The sequence below is a fragment of the Corvus cornix genome, chromosome 13 (assembly GCF_000738735.6).
Source record: "Corvus cornix cornix isolate S_Up_H32 chromosome 13, ASM73873v5, whole genome shotgun sequence".
NCBI lineage: Eukaryota > Metazoa > Chordata > Aves > Passeriformes > Corvidae > Corvus > Corvus cornix.
Window position 1 is genome coordinate 11,535,381 of NC_046343.1, and position 24,476 is coordinate 11,559,856.

Below are 24,476 nucleotides of genomic sequence, written 5' to 3' on the forward strand. Positions count from 1 at the left end.
TTTCTCTAGAGAGAGGACTTCACTAACTCCCTTTTCTTCTGCCACTGAGAGAAATGGATACCAGGGGATGAAAGTGAAAAAAAAGTAAAACTGTTTATTAACAAAGCAAGATACCCGCAAAGCACAGGAACAAAAGAAATTGAACTTTAACACCGCACCCCCACCTCGCCCCGTGGCTGTGAGGCAAAGATGGCGGCTGCCCTTCTTTGTCTAAGGGAAGGGAGGAGAAAGAGTCCACGCAGCAGCTGGGAATCTGTTGGATTTCTGGCGTGGATCTTCTCTTCACAGCAGGTGAACCTGGTGGAGTTGAACGTCCCTTCTCTCGCTGGCTTGGTCTTTCCGGGGTTCAGACCGGCCGCGGCTGCCCCCCGCAGGCTCCTTGGGCCGAAGAAAAAAACAAACCGAGACAGTTCCAGGAAAAATAAAAACTAAAACAGAAAGCCGCCGAAACGATTTGCCGGTGAAAAGCCTCCAGGCCGGGGGAAGGAAAAAAAGCCAAAACCCCCAGAAGCTTCCTGCCTAAATTGGCGAAAATTAAACCAGCAAAGGCAACAAAGTAACAATCCGCTCGGCCGCCGACCACGCCGGAGGGACAGATATTGAAGAGAGCCCGCGCCCGGAGTTCCCGGGCTCCGGCCCCGCCCCCTGGTTCATCTTAAAGATACAGCAGACATTTCTGGGCATAAAGCAGATGATTAGGGAATTAAGTATCATCATAAAATCACCCCAAGACACACGCGTACAGGGTGGAATTAGGAATCAAGAATTTTATTTCATGGTCTGAACATGCTCCAGGGACACAATATTGATATATACAGTAAAATGAATTAACTTTTAATAAAACAAGGAATAGTAAGAAATAAACAGAGTTAAAAAAACCAATTAATTGGAAGGCAAATTATACAAACAGACCAGAAGTTCTTCACTCTATACAGGCCTGGCTAAGTAGAAGTGTAGAGAAAGGTGAAAGCTGGACATGTGCAGACAGTGTAGTCAGTGAAAGGCACTAAGGACCATTTCCCCTCCTCTTAAAGGATTAGGAATAAGTTAAATATGAAATAATTGATTTACACAACATTAAACAACATAAAGCAAAAATCTCACTGTTAAGATCAATGTTCTGGAATGAGGAGAATCTTCTGGTAGTAAAACGCAAAGATGAGCACACACAGTGTATGTTACGTAATATGAGTTTTGATAAATACTAGAGCACATACTGACCTGCAATGAGAAAGGCTGTATTAAGCTCTTAAAAGTCTGTATAAATAAAATCCTTTCCTTATTAAAACACATTATGGGCCCATTAGACATTCACAGATTGGCAGGGGTTTAGAGAGGGCCCATGTGGTAAATCTACAAGCCAGACTCCCTGGTTTTACAAGAAACTTCCCAGAACTTCAACAAAACACACCAGTTAACAGGTGAGCCAAATGGATAGGGCACATGACCATGAGAGCGTTCCACTTTATTTAAAGTCCTCTTATAGAGCAGATAATTCGTCCTCCAAGCCTCTGTAACAGGAGATAACCAGTTTCTCCAATCTGCCAATTAAGTATCTGCCAATTAAAGGTGTGCAAGCAATTCGTTATAGTTTTCCCTGCTCCAAGGCTCACTTAAACATGCAGAGTACTAACGTTTTCAGCAGCAGGACTGTTATATTAATTGTAAAGCATATGCCTTTAAGTTTTAAGTATTTTAAACATTTAATTTTTTTAAATGGAGTGCCATGGTTCACAGTGGTATCTTGAAGCAACTGATACCTGTCAGGTAAAAGGATTTTTAATCGTCTTTTTGAAAGCACAGTTCTGGTTTAACTCCCTTAAAAACATATAATTCAATAAATGTTAGCACAAGATGTAACACAAAAAGGAAACAGGAGTTATCCCTGGTTCTGAGAACTAGTACAGGCCACAGCTGTGCATCTATCTGCTTGGACTTGGAACTGAAAGACTTTTAAGTAGCATTTAAGCCATTTTCAGTCTGGATTTTTTGATGAGAGGTATGTAATAAGAGATAATCCAACTCTGTTAAAGCATATTCTAAATAAGGTCACATCTCCACAAGCAAAACCAACTACAGCTTCAATCAAGAAAGTTTCTGAGCTTTTGCCTCTACATGCTAGCCTAGAAAAAACAAAAGCCAGCGTTTGCATCTGTGTGTTGTATGAATTAGGTGACACTCCCAATAGAGAGGGCAGCATGTTCTTCCATGAGCCTGAAAAAAACTTTAAAAACACCAGGAAAAAGCTTACAACTTGTTTAGAATAGCACTGAATATATCCTTCAGAGCAAAGTATGTCCTTACAAGACCAGTTTTAACTATTACAGACCCTGTCACAGACCCCAAGGTACCTCCATATAACCATCATGACAGGAAGAAAGGGCATTTAACTTCTCTAAGTACTTCACAGAAATATTCTGGTAAAAGCAGATGTGGCTACTAGCAAGGACTCAGGACACCTGAGGAGCTGACTTGTTTTCTGCCACACCGAAGAACTCCATTTCTCCTGTCAGTAATCACAGCTTTCAATCCTCCAGGTGACACTAAGATGTCAAGGAGGTCACAGCTTATCCCCCCACCCTGGCACAGGAACTGCCTATATACCCACAGCTGATGTGATGTGTTAAAAAACACACACAGTCTGAAGGAGGTGCATTTTCTCTGTGACACAAAAGCAACATATTAAAGTGATACGTGTCTATTAGCAGCATAAATATAAAATAAAAAGAGCAGCCATCACAAATAAATGGTTATTATCAGAGACCAGAATTTTTTTCCTCTGCATAGCCAGAGATGCACACAGTCTACACAGGAACACAGACAGCACCAGTTATGTCAGGGGGTATTGGTCCAGGAAAATTGAGCAATTCATTCTGTTTTACTAAAGGAGAGTCAAATTCATCCTCAGTGTAGAGCAGTGGCCCAGTTTCTTACAGCCAGGGATGAGGAAATGGAGCCATAGCGCTTACAGCCCCTGTAACATCAGGTCCTGGTGTTACAGCATCCTCCTTACATCATTTCTGCTGTTCAGATTACAAAACTACTCACACACAAATTCCAGCCCTGAAGCATAAAAAGCAGCCAAAGTAACACAGCCTTAAAAGAAGGAAAAAAAGCACTCTTTTGCCTTCATATCCAAGGTCTCATTTTCCACAGTGCCAGCAAATCACAAACAAACTGATAAAAATAAAAGGACTATTAGGCACCCTTGATTTCTGCTGCACTTAAATAGAGCATGGTCCCCCTTTTCAGACACCTCAGTCTTTTGTGGGTCTTTTCCTAACCAGCTACTTTCTCTGTACAGCAAGCCAGCAAAAAGGGAAAAGGACTGTGTATTTGACACACAACACGATCAGGTTAACAGCCACAGTGAGGAATATTAAATAAAAAGATTTGATGCTCTTAAAGGTTTGCAGCAACGACATTGAAATACAGATCAGTGCAACAGAGGACAACAGTGAAAGCTGCCAGTTATGTGCAAAGCAGGGCATAAGTCAGATTTACCAGCCTTAATTTTAGGATTTCATTAACTGTTTTGAACTAACACGTCTAGCACTTACACACACATCTAGAACCCTTATTTTCTATACATTTCAACAAGGATTACCAACAAGTTTCCCTGCACAACACATTCAACACATGGAATTTCACAACCATCAATCATATATACCAGTTTAATATTATGTTAATATAACATACAATATACAGGCAACTAAGGAAAAATACTTTTTTTTAAACAAAAAATTACAACCATATCAAACTGTGCCATCTCTTGAATTCCGTATTTTGGCCAAACCTTACACACTCACTGATTTTTACAGCAATTCTGACCAGGTCACACTACTGCAGCAGGGAGTCAATGACAGCTCCTGGCTTGGCCGAACGTTTTCTGTTTGGAGAGCAGAAAGGAAAGGGAAAAACAACACCACACACACATCATTATGCTGTCTAGGAAAGACAGGGACCAGCCACATTTCAAATCAAAACTACATGACATGACTTCTCCATAAGCAAAACCAGCCAAACAAAAAGCATAAGGAAGCACATGCTGAAATCTCCTCCAACGGCCCTCTCCTCTCCATCGGTATGAGTGTACTGTGTCAAACTGAACCATGGAATGCAGCAAAATAAAGCAAGGAGCTGGAAGAGGAGAATGCAGCAAAAGAACATCAGAAAAATCCCCAGACAAGTCTTTCTGGACAAGATTTACTGCACTAAAGAGATCTCAGCCTGGTTCTGTCACACCTGTTCGGCAATACCGAACTACACCATGCAAAATTTTTGTCCTTTGGCTTCTCATTAAGCTAATATTTGAAGACTTGTGGTAAGTTTGCATACACAAACTTAAACCTTCCCTTGGGTAAATCCCTCATTGCATACAGATACCCCAGAGTTCTTCACCTTCTACCCGTCTTGGGCCTGGATCTGCCTTTTGAAGTCCTTGGCCTCTCCAGCTTCATCAGAGATTGCCTCAAGCTTTCTTCAGTGTAAGCTAAGTAAACATGGGAAAGGTCCACTTCAAAGGGCTAGAAAAACACCAGAAAAACCCGTAAGATAAAATCATCAGAATAATTTTATACACTGATCAATGGTGCTTTCATGACGCTATAAAGACTCATTTCTTCAAAAGAAAAGAAAATTTAAATTGGACAGTTTGGCTCTAAATAGAGTGGTAGTCTCATGCAGGACTTGGGCCTGTACAGTTCAATACATCAATTCAATAGTCACTCACATCTTTCTCTTTTTTATCCAGAACAGGTGTCTGTTTCCTCATATTGTTTCCTGTATATGCAACACATTTCTGTAAGCAGAAAGAAAGATCTGTTAGTAAAGTCTACTGTGCACAGTAAAACTGACTACAGCTTCACCAGTTTCTTCCTGGGCTCAATTAAACCCCTCAGAAACTCATGCTAACATTAGCTTGTACACAAGCCAGGCAGCCATTCTTACCAGCTGCCATTCTCCTATGTCTTCATTCCAGTGAACGTAGTTCTCAATCATTTCCTACAAAGAAGTCAGGACAGTAAGTGTTAGACTTGCACAATCTACCCCCTCCAGCTGCACTTTCCAGAAAATACATCCTAAGGCCTGGACAAGCTGCGTAAGAACAGTCTTGATCCATTCCAAGTTGCTCCTATCAGGACAGCTATATCCTGTGCAAAAAAAAACCCTATTTATACTCTGAAGACTACAGAAGAGAAAATACTACTCCCAAATTGTATGTACTGGAGAGCCCCCTAAAGCATGAGGTTCCGATTATGCCAACACCATCAGGACAGCAGTAAACAAACACTGTAATATGGAGAATGGTAACGATAAAAAGAATTTCCCTTAATTTTCCCATTAAATAGTGTGCATTATATTTAAGCTCATCATGAATTTTCTGAATACTGGAGTCACAGAGAAGGTCAAAGATCCAAAAATCCAGTCTTCGTGTTAATTTCAGACATTAGCAAGCACAACTTCAAGCTAGTGGAAAAATAGAGAAAGATTTTGAACAGACCCACTGCATGGGCACACAGCAAACATACCAGTTAACTATATGGTGAATGTTATTTTCTTATTTTTATAAGCCTTTACAAAAATAAGCTGCAAGAGAACGGAGATTAGCAGAGCACAACCCCTGCCCCAGGCTTAGGTGCTTTGCCTTCACCTGGTAGTCCTGAGGAATGAAGTTGTCTATAATGAGAATCTGAAGACGGAGCTCCCTGCTCAGCTGCCGAATGTTCTCCAGCAGCCCTTCAATCTCTCTCTGATGCTCTTGTTGTAGATCTGCCATCTGAAAACAAACCATGCATTTGAGAGGCATCAGAGTCAGCTTAAGACATGGTAAAAGCCTAAAGAGAACAGTCTTATGTCTGTATGAGGTTTTTGGAAAACAAAAGCAAACTCTGGTTATTAGTACCAGAATATTTATCTCTGAAGAATAAACCCTCTGAAACATTCCAACTCAGAGATTGCTGAAAATAGCATTAAGTTCTCAGTTTCATAAACCCAAAACTGGTCTTCTGCCAATCCAAGCTGCTTCAGCTAAGACTAGATGATGAGCATGAGACAAGTTATACCCCTGGCACAGTTTTGAGGAAAATCTCTGATCCCAACGACTAAATGCATTTTTTGTGAAACAGGAACTCCAGCAACCAGCCAAAGGACACATTCATCCAGTGACTGAGGATGAGGTAACAAGGGCATCGGTCACAAAGAACAGGCAGCTCAGAGCAGAGAAGCCTTTGAGCTGCAGCGAAGCAGAACATGGGGCTGCCAGCAAGCAACTTGCATTTTATTTCAAAATTAACCAGTGTTTTTCCTTGAATTTCTACATATCTCAGGGTCCCACACATAACCCTTGTCAGCCTAGCCTCAGGAAAAGCTCTATAACATGCTGTTCTAAAGCTCCAACTCCAGACTTAGGTATTTTTGAATTATGTGAGCCAAATGGACAGCACAGGAAGACATTCCTAAACATACGGCACTTTTTCTAGCATTGCAAAGCCGACGGCTTATCCTTCCCAACTCTAGTACCTCCCAGGATCACTGGCTGAGGACTTTAGACACTAACCTCTGACTTTGCAGCCATAAGCATGGTCCAAACTTTCTTCAGCTTTTTGGTTTTCCCCTGTGCTTCCTCCTGGAGGTTGGTGTACTTCTCTTCGATGTCCAAGCGTTCTTGCTGTGGACAACATTTAGCACAGATACACACACACTAAATCACAGAAACTCTCTGCAATAGTATGAGCAAGAGGAAAAACTACTTGAACAAACAAAGCATTTGCCAAGAACACAGAGCCTTGGCTGAGCAAGGCTGGCTCAGACCTGCAGGGGTTGCACAGCCAATGAGTGACCTGTGGAGGGGTTGGCTTCTGCAGTGCTTCCAGAGCAGAGCCACACCTGGGTAACACATCCTGGTATGTCACGCCATTGCTGTTTGCAGACAGGCACAGTAGATAACCCCACCTCCTTCTCCTCAAGCTCCTTGCGAAGCTGCTCTGCTCTCTTCCTTCGTTCTTCCAGTTCCATGTTTGATTCTTCTAGAAGCTTCTCTTGCTCCTCTGCTTTTGCCAGCAAGTCCACTCCTCCCACAATCACCTTTTTCTCTAATGCAGACAGTTTCTCCAACAGGGACTGGTGCTCTTGCCTAGACAGACAGGTAGGTGTGAGACTTCATATCCTACCGTGCTCAGCAGGCAGCAGGTCCAGCTCGGTTTTATAGCCCAGACACCACTCACAGGGCTGGAAAAACTTGTCTTGCTGATGAGGGTTTAAGTGGCGGTGAGGCAGTGCAAGTGAGAGCAGCAAGTTCCCCAAGCTCCAGCTCCCACCACTTTCTCTCAAGCAAAACCAGGTCAGCAGAGAAGTGACTCCTGCTGCGAGTCACCTCTGTGAGGGGCTGCAAGCACCCAGTGGTATCACCAGGCAACTCAAGGCACCCTCTGCCCCAAAGGGCCCTGTCAGCACAGCAATGTCCAGAGGCAGCTGCTGAAATAAGAGGGGAGTGAACAAAGATCAAGGCAGTGCAGCTGAGGTGCAAACCAGGAATGCTGGCTGCTGCTGGAGCAGTCTATTGGCATAGGGTAGTGCAACCTCAGCAGCTCTTTGGCTTCAGAATGAAGCACCCCTACACCCAAAATGACATGCTTGTGGCTGTACTGCAGGAAACCCGGCCTGTCACAGAACAGTACTGCTGCTCCTCACAGGTCTTGGGAGATTAATTTGTTTCTAGGCTATCTTGCACAACTAAGTAAAGTTAAGAAAAGAAGTGGCAAAAGGATAAGTTTGTCTTTTCCATATACTCTAAGCTCTCAAAGCAGAATAAGCTCCTCTTTCACCTTGAAAACAGCAAGGGCTCGTGTTCACTTTCTACGAAGTTTGACAGGCACCTTACCATGTATCTCCAGATATTCATATGATTAAGGAAGGAACAACCCACATGACCATACAAACTTCTCAGAGCATGGTACTCACTGAGCTTTGAGCAAGTCTTTTTCTCTCTTCTCCAGTTCAGCTCTGGCTTTATTTCTTTCTTCTTCTTCCATATCAAGCTTAGTTTCAAGAGCTTTTCTCTCCTCTTCAATCTTTGCTTGCATCTCTACCATCTTATCAGGGGAAACTTTCTTTTTGCCTTTGAAAAACATAGGGAAAACAAATTATTTCACTACAAAGTAAAACAACCTCTGTATCATAGTATTTTTTCCAAGTTCAGACTCAATACTTGCATTTAACAAAAATTTCATTAGGTATCAGCTTCAAAACGGACAAAACTCAGTCCTTCAAATCCCATTTTAACATTTGATCAGTTGTCGCCAGCTCCTACAGAGCAGTCATGCTGTGTAACTAACACTGGAACCTAATGCCTCCAAGATACAAAACATATGCAGAACACCTGGAGAAGGAACACTGCTTAAAGAGAAGCCCAAAATGGAAACTCCGACATTCTAACAATGCAGATCAGGCCAGAAGAAGGAAAACAGAAGACTGCCTCAACCTACAGCTACAAGAGCTCAGCTACCAAGAGTTACATACTCAAATTTCAGATTAGCATCTCCACCATTCCCCCTCATTCACTGCCCTCCTTACAGGCTTACCTGTTCCAAAGGGAGCATACATATATTTTTAAGAACATACTACTACGAAAATAGAGAAATTCAGAACAGCCGTATGAAAACTAGGCAACTGAAGAAACTTCTTGATAATATTTGGTCTATGTAACAGTGACTACCCACAGATTCGAAAGTACCAAGGCTTGCTCTGGCTTAATCAGCTGTCTTTACAACAGAACCAGGTCCATGTCATGGAGGGCTACAAAGGGAGTGGCCAGAGCAACTCAATGAACCTACTAACCTCAAGGGTTCGTCTCAAACACCCCAAATTTGAAACAAAGTGTGAGGCTGCTGCTCTTGAAAGCCACTCTGCAAGTCTTGAGCCAACTTTCACTGCAATCTTAGGAGTGCCCAAAGCAGGTGAACATAGAGATCCTGGGGGGTTATGTCAAATGAGAATGCATTTCCTCAAATCCACAAGTCCTAAATACCCCTTATTCACAAGAGAATCCATCATTTTCCCTCTTTGCTTTTCTACAGACATGAAAAAACCTCACCCTGCAGAATTCAGCTGTACTTGAAACTAACAGGAGCCACTGACTGCGACCTGACAGTTTTCCAATAGTGACATAATGCACATGGTCAGAACACGCTCAAGGAAGCTGTTCAATAAAATGCTTTTCTTCCTCCAGTCTGCAAGATATTCACCTTCATTTATATACATATATTTTATTTATATACATATATACATTATACACATACACACTCCAACGAAGTGTACTGCATATGTAAACACGCATGCACATATTTTCACATCTGCATATATATTTCTTCAGGTGCACAAGAGCTTTCATTAGTTTTGTTGCAAGGCAAGGACTTCACCAGTACAGCAAACAACATCTTCATTGCCATCTGCTAAACTTCAGAATCAGATAATGAGCACTTCTTTCTGGGCTTGTGGTGCAAAAATCTCTCACTAATTAGTCTTTGAGTAAGAAGCTTTCTGGAAGTGCTATACAGAGCTCATCATATGAGATAAGCCAGATAAAGGCTTCTTACTATTAGGACATAGCCCTATAAATTTTCAGTTTAGGAGAAAAAGGTGAAGTGAAGCAAGTTGTAAGATCCTGTCACAAGCTTTGCAATTGTAAGGAGGTGAAAATCAATTACACCAACCTGCTTGATCTTGTATTAAGAGGAAGTAGAAAGCAAATCGCAGAGAGGCAGCAAACACATAAAAAGAGGAGAGAAAATGTTATTGCTTTGATCATTTTGGACAAAGATCATCAGCACCAGAACAAACATCAAATTTTATATTCATGTTTCTAGGGTAGAAAATACGAGATAATCGTAACTAAAAACCCCTCCATTAGAGCAAAGACTAATACATTATGTTATGCTAAAGCAGAGAATGTGTCTGTACTTCTGACTGCTTTGCAAATCCAGGATAATCTTCAGCTCACTCTTTCATTCTTCTGCCCATTCAATGCAATGCTGGATCTAAACACAACATTAGGAGCCTGCCGCAAGGATCATGCCCTAAGAAACAGTTAAAGGGGGTGGATTTCTCCTTCAATTAACAAACTTAATGCTCCCCACACTCAAGAGAGCCAATTCTGTTACATTACCTGTAAAATACTAGCATACAGAATACATGTTTTAACCAAGATTTCCAAGCCAATTCTTAGCAAGGTACAATACAGTTGCACACAGAGTCTCAACACAAGATTTCTCCATTTAATTACACATGGGATTAGTTAGTTAATTTGCAGTAACTGGTGCTTCCATAGAGGTATAGAGCCATTTTTGTTTATTCAAGAAAGTGCATCAAAAAAGGCAGGACAGGAAAGGGATAATGAAAGACACCACATGCAGAAGGGTCACACTAGAGGACAGTTAATATCCCAAACCACAAAAAGCTACACTTATCCCAGTTGCCAAAAGCCCAGCACAACTTCCCCAACAGAGCTGTCTCCAAACCTGCAGGAGATGGACTGCTGACACATCAGCAGTTTGCTATTAACTGTCCTCATCCAAACAAAACACTGAGGTTGCAAGCAAGCTTTAAAGGAGCAGGATTGAAGCAATCGAATTCCCAGGCTACAGTCATATGACCCACAAAAGGTCTCCCCTGGGTTGTGTTCCTTCCAAACCTGCTAGTACCCTTCTCTGAGCTGAGGCTTTACACTAACATCACTAGTGTAAAAGTGAGTGAACTATACAGCAATACTTTCCAGGGTCTCTCCACATAGGGGAGAAGAGTGGAGTGCTTCTATCCAGGATAACAACAACAGTGGGTGAAGTCCCCACAAGCCAAGTCCCAAGATGTGATTTGTTTCCTCAGTCCTCATTGATTGTAGGGTTTCTACAGGCACAGCAACCTCTCTGACCAGGAGCAGCCCAGACTTTATTCACTGCTAGATCAAAAATCTGGATCTCCTGTTCCTCTGAACTAAGTCCCCCAGAGATCAAGAACTTAGTATCATGGGGCACTTAAACCCCAACCAACTAGGATATTTTTTAAAGTATCTGCAAAAATAAAGCTGATCAACCAAGCATTGCCACATCTTCTCTGCAAGTATAAACCCCATGCTGTTTTCTCCAAAACTAATTTTGAGAAAGCAGAGTCCAATATAACATAGAATACATGCCTAGCTATCCTCTTCATGAACTCATATTGTAGCAATTCCCATTAGAAGTTATCTCCGTCTTTTCCCCTGTATTTTAGAAGGCACATTTAACACAGGTTGCAAACTGGATTTTTTAACCTATTATTTCTCAATTATCTTTAAATCTTGCTCAAGCAGCCTACTGCATTGTCTCCTATTGTCTCACATATCTGGTTAACAACGTACACAATGATTAACTGTTTCAAGCATGGAAGCAGCAAAGGAAAGGCATGCTTTAGCAGAGTTACAGCTTGAGGTTTATCTTTCCAACAGACAAAGCGGGGAAGAGTGCAACATTGCAAAATGGAGTGTGCAGATTATGGAAAGGCCAAAGCTTAAAGGACTTAAGAGCTCCCACTCACTAGTGAAGGACTTATCCAGAGGTTTCTCTATGACAGAGCATGTGGAGTCTGAACTACTGCTGCTGCTACTGCCTGGAAAACAGAAATGCGTCCCACAGAAAAACCCAGAGAGGAAGAAACATGCAGATGGGAAGTTAGTTCTAAAGGAAAGAAACCCAGAAGAGCCAGCAACCTAGTTCAAAAAAGCACAAGTTCCCATCAGGAAGGATTTGCTAGGATCCCCCCCAGACTCAGTTTGCAAAGCCACCATTTCCCAGCACAAGACTGCATGCTCAGAAATACATTGCAGTTAAAAACCATCTTAACCAGACTACAGCTTAAAACAACATGCCAAGGCAGCTTCCGTTTCAAGCAACAACAGCAGAGAACACCAAATCATAGTGGAGAAGGCTGTGGATATCTGCCATAGCAGAGGATTCAGTGACAAGGAAGCCTTTCCAGTCTGACGCACATGGCAATGTGCACTTCTCACTCTGAAAGGCAGAAACAGCTTACACAGGGAGAGTCAGTGTGTATTCCCGTGAAGCAGCTCCCTTAGGGAACTTAACTACAATAGTTTGTTTGGGAGTTGAGTAAGTCAGTTATTCGCCCTCTACTCCTTCCAAGCAGCACTTTGAAGGTGACCTCCTCTTGGGAGGAGATTTGGGCAGGACATTTGGAGACAGTGGTCAAGCTTTCCACTTCTAGAAATAACCAAAAAGTGAAAAATGAAGCTGTTACAACAATCACCAAAGGCATAGCAAAGTCATTTATGACTACTTGGACAGACACCAAAATGAAGAGAGTACACCTAAAAGCAGGAATGCTTTAACAGGAATTCTTTTCAACAGATGTGGGTGCTTCAGGAAGGCAATTTGAATGTCAAAATAAGTTTACTAGAGAAGCTGGAAGTTGGGATGTACCACTGGGCTTGATTTCTCTACTATACATAAGGAATTACTAGCAGGGTTCTAGGAGAACAGCAAGCTCCCAAGAAGCCACAGCATCTCATGGTACACAGTGACCTGCAGTTCCACGTTCAGCAACATCTCCTGGAGTTTAGATGATACACAGCAGTTGAACACTGATGTGGGACCAAGGAAACTTCACCATGGGATTTGCAGACTGCTCCCAAAAAAATTACGTGCAGCTCCCATTAAGCTTTTCAGCTAGCACAAAGACGCCCAAACGTCACTTTTCCCTCTATCAGTATAAAATAGGACACCAGAAGAGTCAGTTACTGAAGATCCATAAGACAGATGAATCCTTTGCCTAAACCACAGCCAAAATTCCCCTCCAATCATACCCATGGCTATAAAAACCACATCTGCCTACAAACAATCTTTGGTGTCTTCTTCCTCCCACCTCTGTGAGCAGGGGAAGTTCCACATCACCAGTCACAAGCCATATGCAGCCACCTTGAGGCACTCAGGGAGCCACCACAAAGGAGGATATCACCACAAGCACAGCTACCCAAGTGGAAGCAGGTACTACACAGGTTTGGAGCTGTCCATCCACGGAGACGGCACCAAAGGGCTTAGTTTCTAGGAGAGGCATGATAATTGCAGCGGCATAGGGCAGCTCTACAACTCCTCTTGTCCCTGCCTGGCTCTGGCTACACTTCCTACGCCAGCTCGTGGATAAGAGGAGACTAGTGGCACTGACAGGAATCTCTACTGCCTTACCCCGCCGCTTCTTCCGCTTCTCCTCTCCAATCTCCCCATCTTCATCCTCCTCTTCAGAATCACTGGTTTCAGAACCAGAGATCTCTTCCCCTAGAAGAGAAGAGTGTGCTTTTATCAAAAGCTTTCCTTCGCCTCCTATCAGCTTGTTACTGGGACAGCAGCATTTGTCCAAACACAGCAGTGCCTGACATCAGCTGACAAGCACCTGCAGAAGTCCTTAACTGTTAAGCAGGCAGACAGCTTGCCATGGCTCAGGAAACTTAAGGACAATCAAGATAAGTAACTGAATGCTGTGATGTCAGTGTGTACATATTAAAGCTCAAGAGGCTGCTTTCTATGGAAAAAAAGAGCATCTTTGCACAGCTGAAGTGACAAAGTTTTCCTAGCAGGATTCTACCATACCTTCTCTTCCACCTCACACTTCTATCTCAGATGAAAGAAAAAGAAGCATTACTGACCATTTCCTGCTTCTCCTGAATGGGGCAGACACCAAACAGCAAGTCATGTTGGAATTACTGCTACAGCTGTTCTGTGCTGTATCTCTGGAGAGAGATGTTGTGACAAGGTCACTGTTTAGCAAGCATCTCTCTACCAGGGTCGCTCCATGTTGATGGACTAAAAGTGACACAAGGCTATGAAGTTACATGGCTTAAAGAAGCTTCTTGTTGCTCTACAGTTTTTGAAACCCCAGTTCCAGCTCCACAAATTTGGTTCATTCTTCCCCCTGATAAATGCATCCCTCCTTCCCAATCAGAGAAAAAGTGTGACCTTTTGTTACAGTCCAGTTTATCTCCCTGTACCATGTCAGCCGTGTCCAGAGCCCCCGTGCTTGCTAGGGAAACCCAAGGAAACTGCCAGCCTGGAGGCCACCACTCACCCTAGTGCCAAGTGCCACCTAGTGGGAAAGCCAGGCCCCCACAAGCAGCCTTAGACACACCTCTCCTGGCATCCAGCTCAGCATAAAAAACCAGGACACGGACCTGCACCAGCGGCCAACCTCGCGTGATAATTCAAGTAGCAAAGAATGTTCCCATTCAAACAGAACAATCGAATTCAAATGGAACTGTGCAGAGAGGAACACAAGGGGAAAGGAGAGTCTCACCTTCTTCCAGTTTTTTCTTAAGCTCTTCAATTTCTTTTTGGAACTGGCGGAGCATAGCATCCTTGGGATCCTCATTAATCCTGGCCTTGTTCTTTATGTTCTTGGCTCTGTTTGCATACCTGAGAGTGCTGATGGTTTCATCATAGTTGTAGTCTGCTGGTCCAATGTTTGCACACTGCAACACGTGGAGACCGAGTTACTGGAGGACAGTATCAGAGCCCAGCACAAGGTACTGCAGGAACCCACCCCCAGCTCTGACAGTCTGGCACTGCTACTCTTTCCCAAGCTTTCTAGCTGCTTCTACACTGAAGCCACTCTTGACTACTCAAGCACAGGTTCTGTTTGATCTCATGTATGTATGTATATGTGTGCTGTGTTTAGAACCTCATCCATACAGAGGCAAAGAGAAAAGATGGAAAGAGATGCACAAAGAAGGTTCTCTAAGCTGCAAATTCTAAACTCAGGATTAGAGAGGTACATGCCACGCTGTTCAAGTCACTATGCCATCCCTGCAAAAATGCAGCCCAATAGCTGGCACTGGAAAGGGCATCTCTTAGCTTACCATCATGGTTTTGGAATTGCCCCCCAGGGAGTCCTGCAGCAGCCGTGTGAGTTTGGAGTTACGGTAGGGCACATGAGTGCTCTTGCCGTCCACCAGTGCAGAGATAACATTGCCCAGTGTGGAGAGAGAGAGATTGATCTTAGTGGCTTCCTTCAGTCTCTGCCCTGTGGCTCCAGTTTTTGTCTGTCTTTCAGAACCCTGCAAAGGGAACATGAAGCAGGAGTTAAAACAGATCCTCTAATACATCTCCTCCCTGCAAACAGAATCAGCTACACCTGAAATCTTGCTAGCAGCCATGCCACTAACCACCTCATCCATCATTAGAGAACCTGGCTAAGTATCTCACACATTGTTAGAGAGACAAGTCAAACAGGTCTTAAACAGAAACCTTCAGTGCTAGCAAATTCTGGATTGCTCAAAGCAATGAAGCTGACAAAGCTGAGACTTTCCTCCCCATGAACAAAAATGTTATGGGAAGTCAGTCGGCAACTAAAAGGCACCCCAGCTGGAGCTGCCAATCACCATCTACAGCCCTTCCGATCAGCAGAACAAGAGAGAACAGCAACACTGCAATTATTTTAAAGAGTTTCATAGAGCATCTTATATACACATCATGTAAATAAGTTAATGCATGTAAATAAGTTAAGTTGAATGCCTTTAGTCTCACTTTTTCTGCATCTTCCCCAAGGAAAGGTACCTCAGTATAAATCTTGGTCTAAAGCCATGTTTTACCAGCACAATTACATTGGCTCAAAGTGTAACACTGAGGGAAGGAACCTGCAAGTGATGAACAACATGGCCACAACCCTCTGGAAAAAACTCAACACCACAAACCAAATGTCTTGCCAAAGACCTGGCTGGTCCTACTCACAGCAAGGTCAACGAGGTGCAGCTTCCCCATGCGCACGTGCATGTTCCCATCGACTCCCTTCTCACTGCACTCAATGGTGATAGTGAAGATGGCATGCGAGCGAGAGCTGTGCTCGTTCATGTTTGTGGCACCAACAGAACCTTTTAATAGAGACAAAAGCAGTGATGTCTTCAGAATTAGTCACATCTTCCTCTAACTCCTCCTGCTCTCAGAGGAGACTCAACCCCACCTCTTTACCCAGCCCTGTATTCCAGAAGATAGCAGAGGGATGCTCAGACTCAGCAGCAAAGTGTATTCTTGGGCACTAAAGTTGCAGTACACTTCCAGCCTGGACTAGCAGAAGGTCCTGCAGCCTGCTCTAAGCCAACCACAGATTCCCAAGAGCAGCAATTGTCCTCATCTGTTTCATACAGGCTACAAAGATCAGTAGCTTAAGGTATTCACAGCTAATCCCTGAAAACAGCTGTATTTTGGGAAATAAGAACACAGCAATGCATGCCAAGGGCAACAGGAGTCAGAACTTTAAGTCATTAAATAATCTGAGCTTAACTAAGAAGCCTTCCAGAACACAAACTACCTCCCACACACAGCACAGGGGTAATGTTCATCCTGATCAGAACTGAAGTGGAAAAAGGACCAAGAGACACACAAGCAGTTCTAACAACACTGCCCTCATTACATCCTCCCTTTGCTGATCCCCCCCACGCTGGCCGATGTGGGAGGCACAGCCTTCTTTCCCTGCCCCTGCAAAAAAGGGGTTTGGGAGGAGATACTCTTTTTGTTCTGTTCAGCCAAACATTCTTCCCAGCAACAGGACTAGGATCTCCTACTGTGGTCTGGTAACCAGATCTTTGCTCTGTCTGAGCTATAAACCTGCCCACAGCAAGGCTACGTACGGTTCTTGTGGCCCAGAGTCATGATTCTGTCCATATCATCTGCATTGTTTACGACATAAGCTGAAAGGTCTTTGATATAAACTCCCACATCAGGTCTCTCTTTCACCTAGGAGAGAAACAGTTCAGACTGAGCATCCCTAGGAGACCCCGACAGCAATTCTAGTGATACTGTAACAGTACAGTGGTTTACCCCTCCATGTTCTGGTTTGCACATAAAATACTCCACTTGGAATCAGAGCAGATAAGGAATAAAGACTCATGCATGACAATATGCTACTGTTTTCCTCTGGGGGAAAGACATGATTTTAAATCCCAGTCTCCAATTCCCAGGACTGCTGAGGGGCCTTTGGGGGTAGAATTGCAGGTACAAAACTGCCTCAGGTGGAACAGCCAGTTTGTGCAACTGACCAAGTGGAAGAGATTCAGAGGAGCCAGCAGTAACGTATAGCTACTGCATCTTAAAGGAAAAGAGGACTGCTGAGGAGTCCAACCTCCCACTTCCCTGCAACTGCTTCTCTGGTCTTTAAAACAGAATATTGCTGTGATTCAAAACAAATACCACATTCAGATGAGGAGGCTCACCTCTAACCTCTGTGTCTGGTCCTTTCCCAGCAGGTCCCGCACTTCCTCATTGTAAATTTCCAGGTAAGAGACACGAACTAAAAACCTGCAGGTGAACAGCTGGGTAGTTCACTTAGCAAAACATTTGCTGAAGTCCCACACAGTCACAGAGTGCAAAGAAAACAGTGAAATACCAACACAGTCCTGCTGCCCCTCAAGCACTGCTGAAGTGGGAGCCTTTCATCTTGGGAGAAGTACCATTTCTATTGCCCTTGTCAAGGTCAGGCTCGTGCTACACAGGGACTCACATTAAAAAAAAAAAAAAAGACAGAAGCAGTGAAGAGAAGGCATTTACCTTGTATCCCCCTCTGCCTTGGCAATGTGACCAAATATATGGGCAAAGGAATTGGGAATGATGCCTCTGAGCTCAGGAACTGCTCGGACCCCTTCCATGGTGAAAGTTTTGCCTGTTCCAGTCTGCCCATATGCAAAAATAGTACCTGAAGGATAAGGTAAAAGAACAAACTTTAAGAAGTTTTCTCTAAACTCTAACTGCAGTTCTACTTCATCCCTTCTTAGCCTAATATCACTAAACACCTCTGTTGTTACGGAGTTAAAATTTTCCACCCACTCCAGTAGCTATGGGAGTGCAAGGTTGGAGCAACAGATATACTGGGCAAACACAGCAAATCCAATTTAGCTGCTGCTTAATCCAGCCTGCAAGATGCCTAATAAAAAGTCCACTTGTTTTAAAAGTGCAGAGTGATTAAAGTATGGAGTGCTAGTACACTTCAATTCCACATATGAACAATACAGGTAAGCAAAATTAATAACACGGCCAATTAGCAGCAGATGATTATATATCAACAGCAAACCCAACTACACCTAAACTCTAAGCTACAGCAGAAATGGTGTGAGGCTTCTACAGCAGAGCCACAGCAAAACCCCAGCTCTGAACTTGCACTTACAGCTACAATTTGGACTAAAGAATCAGCTTGCACAGAAACGCATCCAGAAACGTTACTAAAATCCCAGGCTCTGGAACTCCAGAAAAATTCCAGTTCTTAGATTTAGCCTGGCACTGCTGAAAACTCAAGTTTTTGTTATCAAGCCTGTGACATTACAGATCAGAAAAACTGAATAGAATATTTCAGCTGGAAGGGACCTACAATAATCATCTAGTCCAACTGACCAAGCAACTCACAGCTGACCAAAAATTAAAGAATGTTGTTAAAGGCATTGTCCAAACGTCTCTTAAACTCCAACTTGGGGCACTGATCACCTCTCTAGAAAGCCTGTTCCAGTGTTTCAGTAAAGAAATGCTTCCTAATGTCCAATCTAAACCTCCCCAGGCACAGCCTTAAACCATTCATTTTCAAACCATGAACTTTTATCAGCTGAAACCAGTGTCTGTTAGCACAAGAGATTATTAGTCATTTTATAAACCTTGGAAAACTTTGTAAACTGCTGTTGTTTGTAGCATACTGTTATGGAAAGAAGTAATCTGCTTTCCTTTATATATTATATTTCCATGCATAACAGACACACACACAAATCACAGCCATGCTCGTCTCAGCTGCAGGAAGCAACAGACTATATGTGGGGAAGGGCAGACGTGTTTAAGCAGTCATCCCAGTTGAAAATAGCAAAGTTCAGAGGAAAAAACACAGCAGCTCTATGCAGAGGTCTGGTATGCATACCTAGTGACTGCCCAGCCATGGCAGCTCCTGGGCACTGAAGTTGTACAGTGAGGAGCCACTGAGAATTCTGATAATGAGATAAGTGCATATCTTTTGCAAAGAGAAGAAAAAGGATAAAAACATGCAGCTAACTGATCTCAGCAGAGTCTCCTGCATCACCCATCTCCCACTGTTAATGACAGTAGTGGGTACAACCCCTGAGCACTCAGAACAGCAAGTACCTTCAGGCTTTTTCAAGTTAGAGGCCACAATAGAAACAATTCGGGATTACAGTCCTCAGAAAGTGAAACTCCCTTACACAAGGTCGGCAGGAACTTCAACAAAGCAAAGAATAGGAGACCAGATGGGATCCTTCCCTTACGACAAGGGACTTACCATTGTATCCCTCTAGGACAGAATCTATAATAGGTCTTGCTGTTAAATTATAGACATCCAGCTGTTTACTCTCTGGTCCAAACACTGTGTCAAATGTAAATGTCTTAGGAGGCTCATTGGATGAGTCTGTTTTATGAACAGTTATAGTTCCTCTCATCTCATCCACATTCACTGCCATTTTGTAGCCTGTAGCTTTCTCCCGGTCATTGAGAGGCCGGCAGCGAACAACCACCTTGACGTTGTCACAGCTTTCCGGCTTGTCCAGCTTCTCAGGCTTGTTAATCTATAATTATTAAAAAAAAAAAATAATACACAGGCTGTAACACCAGTGTTAACATAGAATCACAGAAAGGTTTGGGGTGGAAGAAACCCAGTTCCACCCCCTGCCATGGGCAGAAACACCTTCCACTGAATCAGGATGCTCCAAGCCCTGTCCAGCCTGGCCTTAAACACTTCCAGGGATGTGACAGCCACAGCTGCTCCGGGCAATCTATGCCAGGGCCTCACCACCCTCACAGGGAAAATTTTCTTCCTAATATCCAGTCTAGTCCTACTCTCTCTCACTATAAAACCACTGTGTTTTTGAGCACAAACACTGTTGAATGAGCTTGAGCAACTACACCTCCAAAGAATCATGAACTTGGGGACTTAAAGCCAGGACTGGTTTATAATTAAAGCTGAGAGAATAACACACTTATTCAGGCAATGGGATCTTCTTCTGTTTGCCAGTGTGGAAACCAAATGAGTAAACCTTGAGCATTTCACATTCAACACCATCTAAGAATTTTTTCAAGAAACAATTTCACACTTGCAATCTGCAACAAGTTTGCCAGAATTTGGTGCAGCCATGACATTCTTTTTCAGTAACACTGAGTACACGCTCTCAAACCTCAGATACTAGGGAGTGCTGGCTGAAGGGAACTCCTTTCAGTTACAACCCTCAACGTTGTACATGCTAAAGTTTAATCCTTTAGAAAACCTCACATTCATTTTCTTTCATGTAGTTACCAAAAAAAATCTTGAAGCACAGCTGATGAATCTAGTTAAGCCTGAGACACTCCCCTTGGCTGGAAGTGCGGCAGCTGAGCGTTTATCTACTCCTAGAGCAGCTATATTGAATGTCAAGCCGAAACAAACCCTGTTTCCAAGCGCCTCTCCCTCCGGCTGCTACCTACCCCGATTTCTCTCAGGCCTCAGCAGCGGCTTCTGCCGCCCTGCAGAACGCAGAGAGCGGCTCAGCCCCACGTGGGCGGCACCGCACACGAGGCGCCAGCCAAAATCAGGTGCGGAATTCGGGTATCTCCACGAGCCACACGGGATATGGGAGGAGACCCTCAGGGGAGGCCGAACCTCCACCCCCCGCTGCCACGGTGCCGCCGCCTCTGCGGGGCCTCGCCCCGCCCGGAGCCTCTCATCACCCCCCGCCCCGCTCGGCCTGACAGGCGCTGCCCGCACCGCGGCTCCTGCGCCATGGAACGGAGGCGACGGGGCCTGCGAAAACCGAGCGCGGCGGGCCGAGATGCGCAGTGACTAGACGGCCCCGTGAGCCACGGCCCACCTTCCCCCGGGTCTCACCGGCATGGCGATGGCAGCAGCGACAACACCAGGCAGGCGCTGACCCCGCGGAACAATAACAGCACCGCGCCTGCGCCCGCCCCGCCCCGCGGCCGACCCCGAGCGCTGCGGAGGCCACGCAACCAATGGCGGGCGGGAGAAGGCGGGGCCGGAGGCGGGGTCGGCGGCGGAGTGGCGGCGGGCGTCCCGGACACCGCCCGGGAGTGGGGGCACTGCGCGGGGCTGGGCTGCTGGCCCGCCGGGGCTCTGAGGGATCTCCAGAGCGTTTGACAGGGCTCCAGAGGCTCTGACAAGACTCCGCTGTTCTGGAAGGGCTCCAGGGGGTCTGACGAGGCTCTGGGTCTCTGACAGGGCTGCAGCCCCAACCTGTTCTCCACACAAGGAAGAAAATCCATCTCCTTCTTTTCCTGACTGTAGTGTTTTGAATTGCTGATGAAATAGAGGGACTGCAGAGTACCTTAAATATAAACAAGCGATACAGTCCAAGTGGGACACAAATCAGTTAGCCCCACACTAATGAGGCACATTTCCAAGTTATTTGTCGTTTAGTGTAAAGTTTCATGGGATACTTCTGGGATCCTCCACATCCTCACCTGCTCCACTCCTACTCTCAGCCTTTCAACATCACGCTGTCCATGTGTGACTTATTTACAGAAATTATATTAAATTACTCCAACAATCCGACTTTGTCCTTTCATAATCTATGTCCTTAAAAGTCAGACATAATTCTGCTCAACAGGAGAAGTCCATGAATAGTTTCCCCAGTTCCCCGTGCCCTGAATCACAGTTGTCTCGCTCCCCCCCAGGTATTTCTGCACACCCAAATCCTGTTGGCAGGCAGGGCGCTGTTCCTGTCCCACTCCTCCCCTTGCTACCTTTGCTGTGGACCACTGTGGCCTGGGATCCCTGGGCAAAGCCAGGAATCCCCAGCACCAAGCACCGACACAAACACAGGGCTATACCTCAGTTGTGCTGTATTTTTGCCAGAGGGATGCAAGCAGGAATGTGGACACAGCTGATCTGTACCTTGCAGAACTCCCCCACCAAAGCGACTGGTGTGTCACAGGGCTGGGAACACACTGGTAATGACAGGACACAGCCATTCCCTCAGCCCCAGGTGTGTGTCACCAGGTGAGTCAGGAAGCTTGAGGACCAGGCGTTCAGTAAACAGTCTCTTTGCTCTTTACATGCTGCCACGGTGTTACTCAGAGCTGTGCTGCATGCACAGATTCATGGACTAATAATTTAGCACCAAAAAATGTAGAACCCAAGGGGCTGGTGAGAGAACAGAGAGTCATGTGTAGGCAGGCAAAGCTGAGGAACGAGAAAAGGTTTAACATAAAATATTGGAACCAGCTTCCCACAGAAAATGCTGCAGGAGGAAAACAAAGGGATCCAGGAGCTGAGGGGAAAGCTGAGACATGGAGAGATCCTGGGTGGAAGAAAACATAGGGTGAAAACACGGATGCTGGAAAAGAGGCCCAGTCCTGGGAGGGAACAAGGGTGCATATGCTCCATGAAACACACAGAGAAAAAATACCTCCTGTGACTGGAAGGAAAATAGGTCCTGGCAGGTGCTGGGATTGTGTGGATCCAGCAAATGCGTGCCCACGTCGAAGAGAAGGGGCAGTACATCTGTCAAGGCAATAACCGATGCCAGAGAAGGGGGCAGGCGGATTTGGGGGCTATGCTGAAGGTTACAGTGTTTATCACCGTGGCAGAATTTCATCCCGATCCCGGGAGCGCTTTGCCTGGAACAATGATCTCTGTGCAGATGAGACAGACCCACACGGGCTGAGACAGCGCTCACCTGGGATGTGCCACGCGGTTTGGACCCCGAGAGACGAGATGGGTGTTCCAGCCGAGCCGTGCCCCGGAGATCAGGTACCGAAGTTCCTGGCGGAGGCGTCCAGCAGCACCCGTGGGAGCTGGTCTCCCGCAGATATCGCCTGCTCCCCGCTGCCCTTCCGGGGAGATCCCGCCGCAGCTGGCGCGTCACCAGCCCCGCCCGGCCCTGCGGCGGAGCCGCCCTGAGCACCGCCAAGTGCCCCCCCTGCCCGGCACCCCGGCCAGGTGGGTAAGGACGCGGTCAGGACGGGACGGGACGGGGGTCCCCCATCGCCCCCCATCGTCCCTCGGACGCTCTGCAGGGCTGAAGGGGCTGTCTGAGCGCTGGCGGTGCGGGAGCTGCTCCGTCTCATTCTCAGGGACAGTCGAAACTAGCCAGAGGGCGAGATTTTAACTATTAACCCCCCCCCCCCTCCCCCCCAGCTACATAAGAGTAAACTTCTCAGTGCATCAAACCGGTCAGATAAATAATTTCCAGCTTTCCCTCTGCTGAAACGGTCCGAGTTTGGATGCTCTGACATCCAGTGGCAGACGAAGTTAAAGTCATATATGGTTCCTGCTTTCAGGGAAGCATCACAGAGTTCCAGCTTTAGAAACGGAGAGCGGTTTCCAGAGGATTCGTGTCACTTTGAGTTTTTTAATGGAACTGCTGAGATAATGGTGTAAGCTTCAAGAAAAAAAAACGGTGAGGAAGCCCACATTCACCACTCTTTGGAAAGAAAAGCAGGAATTTTATGTATAGTAACATCTTTTTTCTGTTGTTAAAGAGACACAAAAATGTAAGCCTTGAAATAGTTTCAGGCTGGATGTTCTCACTCACTTGGTACTGATATGATTCAGACATGTTTATGTCCTGTAAATACTCTCCTTAGTCGCTCTGGAGAGTGGGATTTCCAAAATGGTACCTCCAAAGATTAAACTGCTCTGAAGAAAAGTTTTAATTGGGAATGAATAAACCTCCTAATAACAGTCATCTTTGAGCCTTTGTATGGAAACCATAAGCCTCTATTTGCCAGAAACAGAAATCAGGTGATAACAGGTTGCAATGTAATAGCTCTGCAAATGGGAGAGCCAAACGTGTGAAACAGGATAAATGGAGTAATCTGGACTGCTCGACCCAAGGTTTTTCAAGGCATTACACAGCACAGGAGGGAAAAAGCTGGACTGTGGTGTTGTTCAGCCATCTGACATGTTTTCTTTCATCGGGAACTTCCAGGGAAAATGCGTATCAGGATTGCTCTGTCTGCAAACAAACCAGTCCTGTGGCTGCTCCTCAGTTCTCAGTGCTGGAAAGGCATCAAAAGAGGAAATCATACTTAGTACAAGGAGCTCGGATGTTGTTTTATAATTTTGTTTGTTTGTGTGTTTGTTTGTTTTTGTCAGTGACTCCCATCACGAAACAGGCTCAAACAGCTGCCATGAAGTGTCCTGGACATATAGAGAGCTCACAACTTGCCTTTTTTCTGGAAAATGCCTTAGCCAGAGAGGCCAGGATTTGGAAAGTGCCAGTTTTCCAGAATCTCACCCTGAAGGTATCCTCCCCTGTCCCCTTTGGAATTCTCTAAAGAACCCTGCAGAGGTGCAGTGCTGGTCATGCCATCTGACTCACCAGAATGTAAAAGTCAACCCTCATGGACTAGGCTCAAGGAATGGAGGAGGAGGAGAGTCTGTATTTGTCCCATTTTTCATTTTATTGATGTCTTGTATAAAACAGGGGCTTTGCATTTTGTTCTGGCTCAGTCAGAACAGTAGTA

The 24,476-nt window shown here is 45.0% G+C and overlaps 1 protein-coding gene across 5 annotated transcripts; it reads right to left on the reverse strand.

Moving 5' to 3' along the window:
* Positions 1–740: 740 nt before the first annotated feature.
* Positions 741–22,791, reverse strand: KIF3A (kinesin family member 3A). Of its 5 annotated transcripts, none has more exons than XM_039559925.1 (19): positions 22,685–22,791; positions 19,300–19,582; positions 17,580–17,724; positions 17,246–17,330; positions 16,664–16,769; positions 15,768–15,907; positions 14,897–15,094; positions 14,335–14,509; positions 13,233–13,322; positions 11,569–11,640; positions 9,714–9,722; positions 7,963–8,119; positions 6,955–7,135; positions 6,560–6,670; positions 5,654–5,779; positions 4,951–5,004; positions 4,733–4,801; positions 4,402–4,526; positions 741–3,889 (listed from the first exon to the last, which is right to left on the reverse strand). In XM_039559925.1, the coding sequence occupies exons 2-19, from the start codon at positions 19,475–19,477 to the stop codon at positions 3,841–3,843; spliced, it is 2,070 nt and encodes a 689-aa protein (XP_039415859.1). In that variant the 5' UTR covers positions 19,478–19,582; positions 22,685–22,791; the 3' UTR covers positions 741–3,840. The 5 variants fall into 5 exon arrangements, with proteins under 5 accessions (XP_039415859.1, XP_039415855.1, XP_039415856.1 ...); XM_039559921.1 differs by lacking the exon at positions 22,685–22,791 and adding an exon at positions 20,875–20,959; XM_039559922.1 differs by lacking the exons at positions 11,569–11,640; positions 22,685–22,791 and adding an exon at positions 20,875–20,959.
* Positions 22,792–24,476: the final 1,685 nt, after the last annotated feature.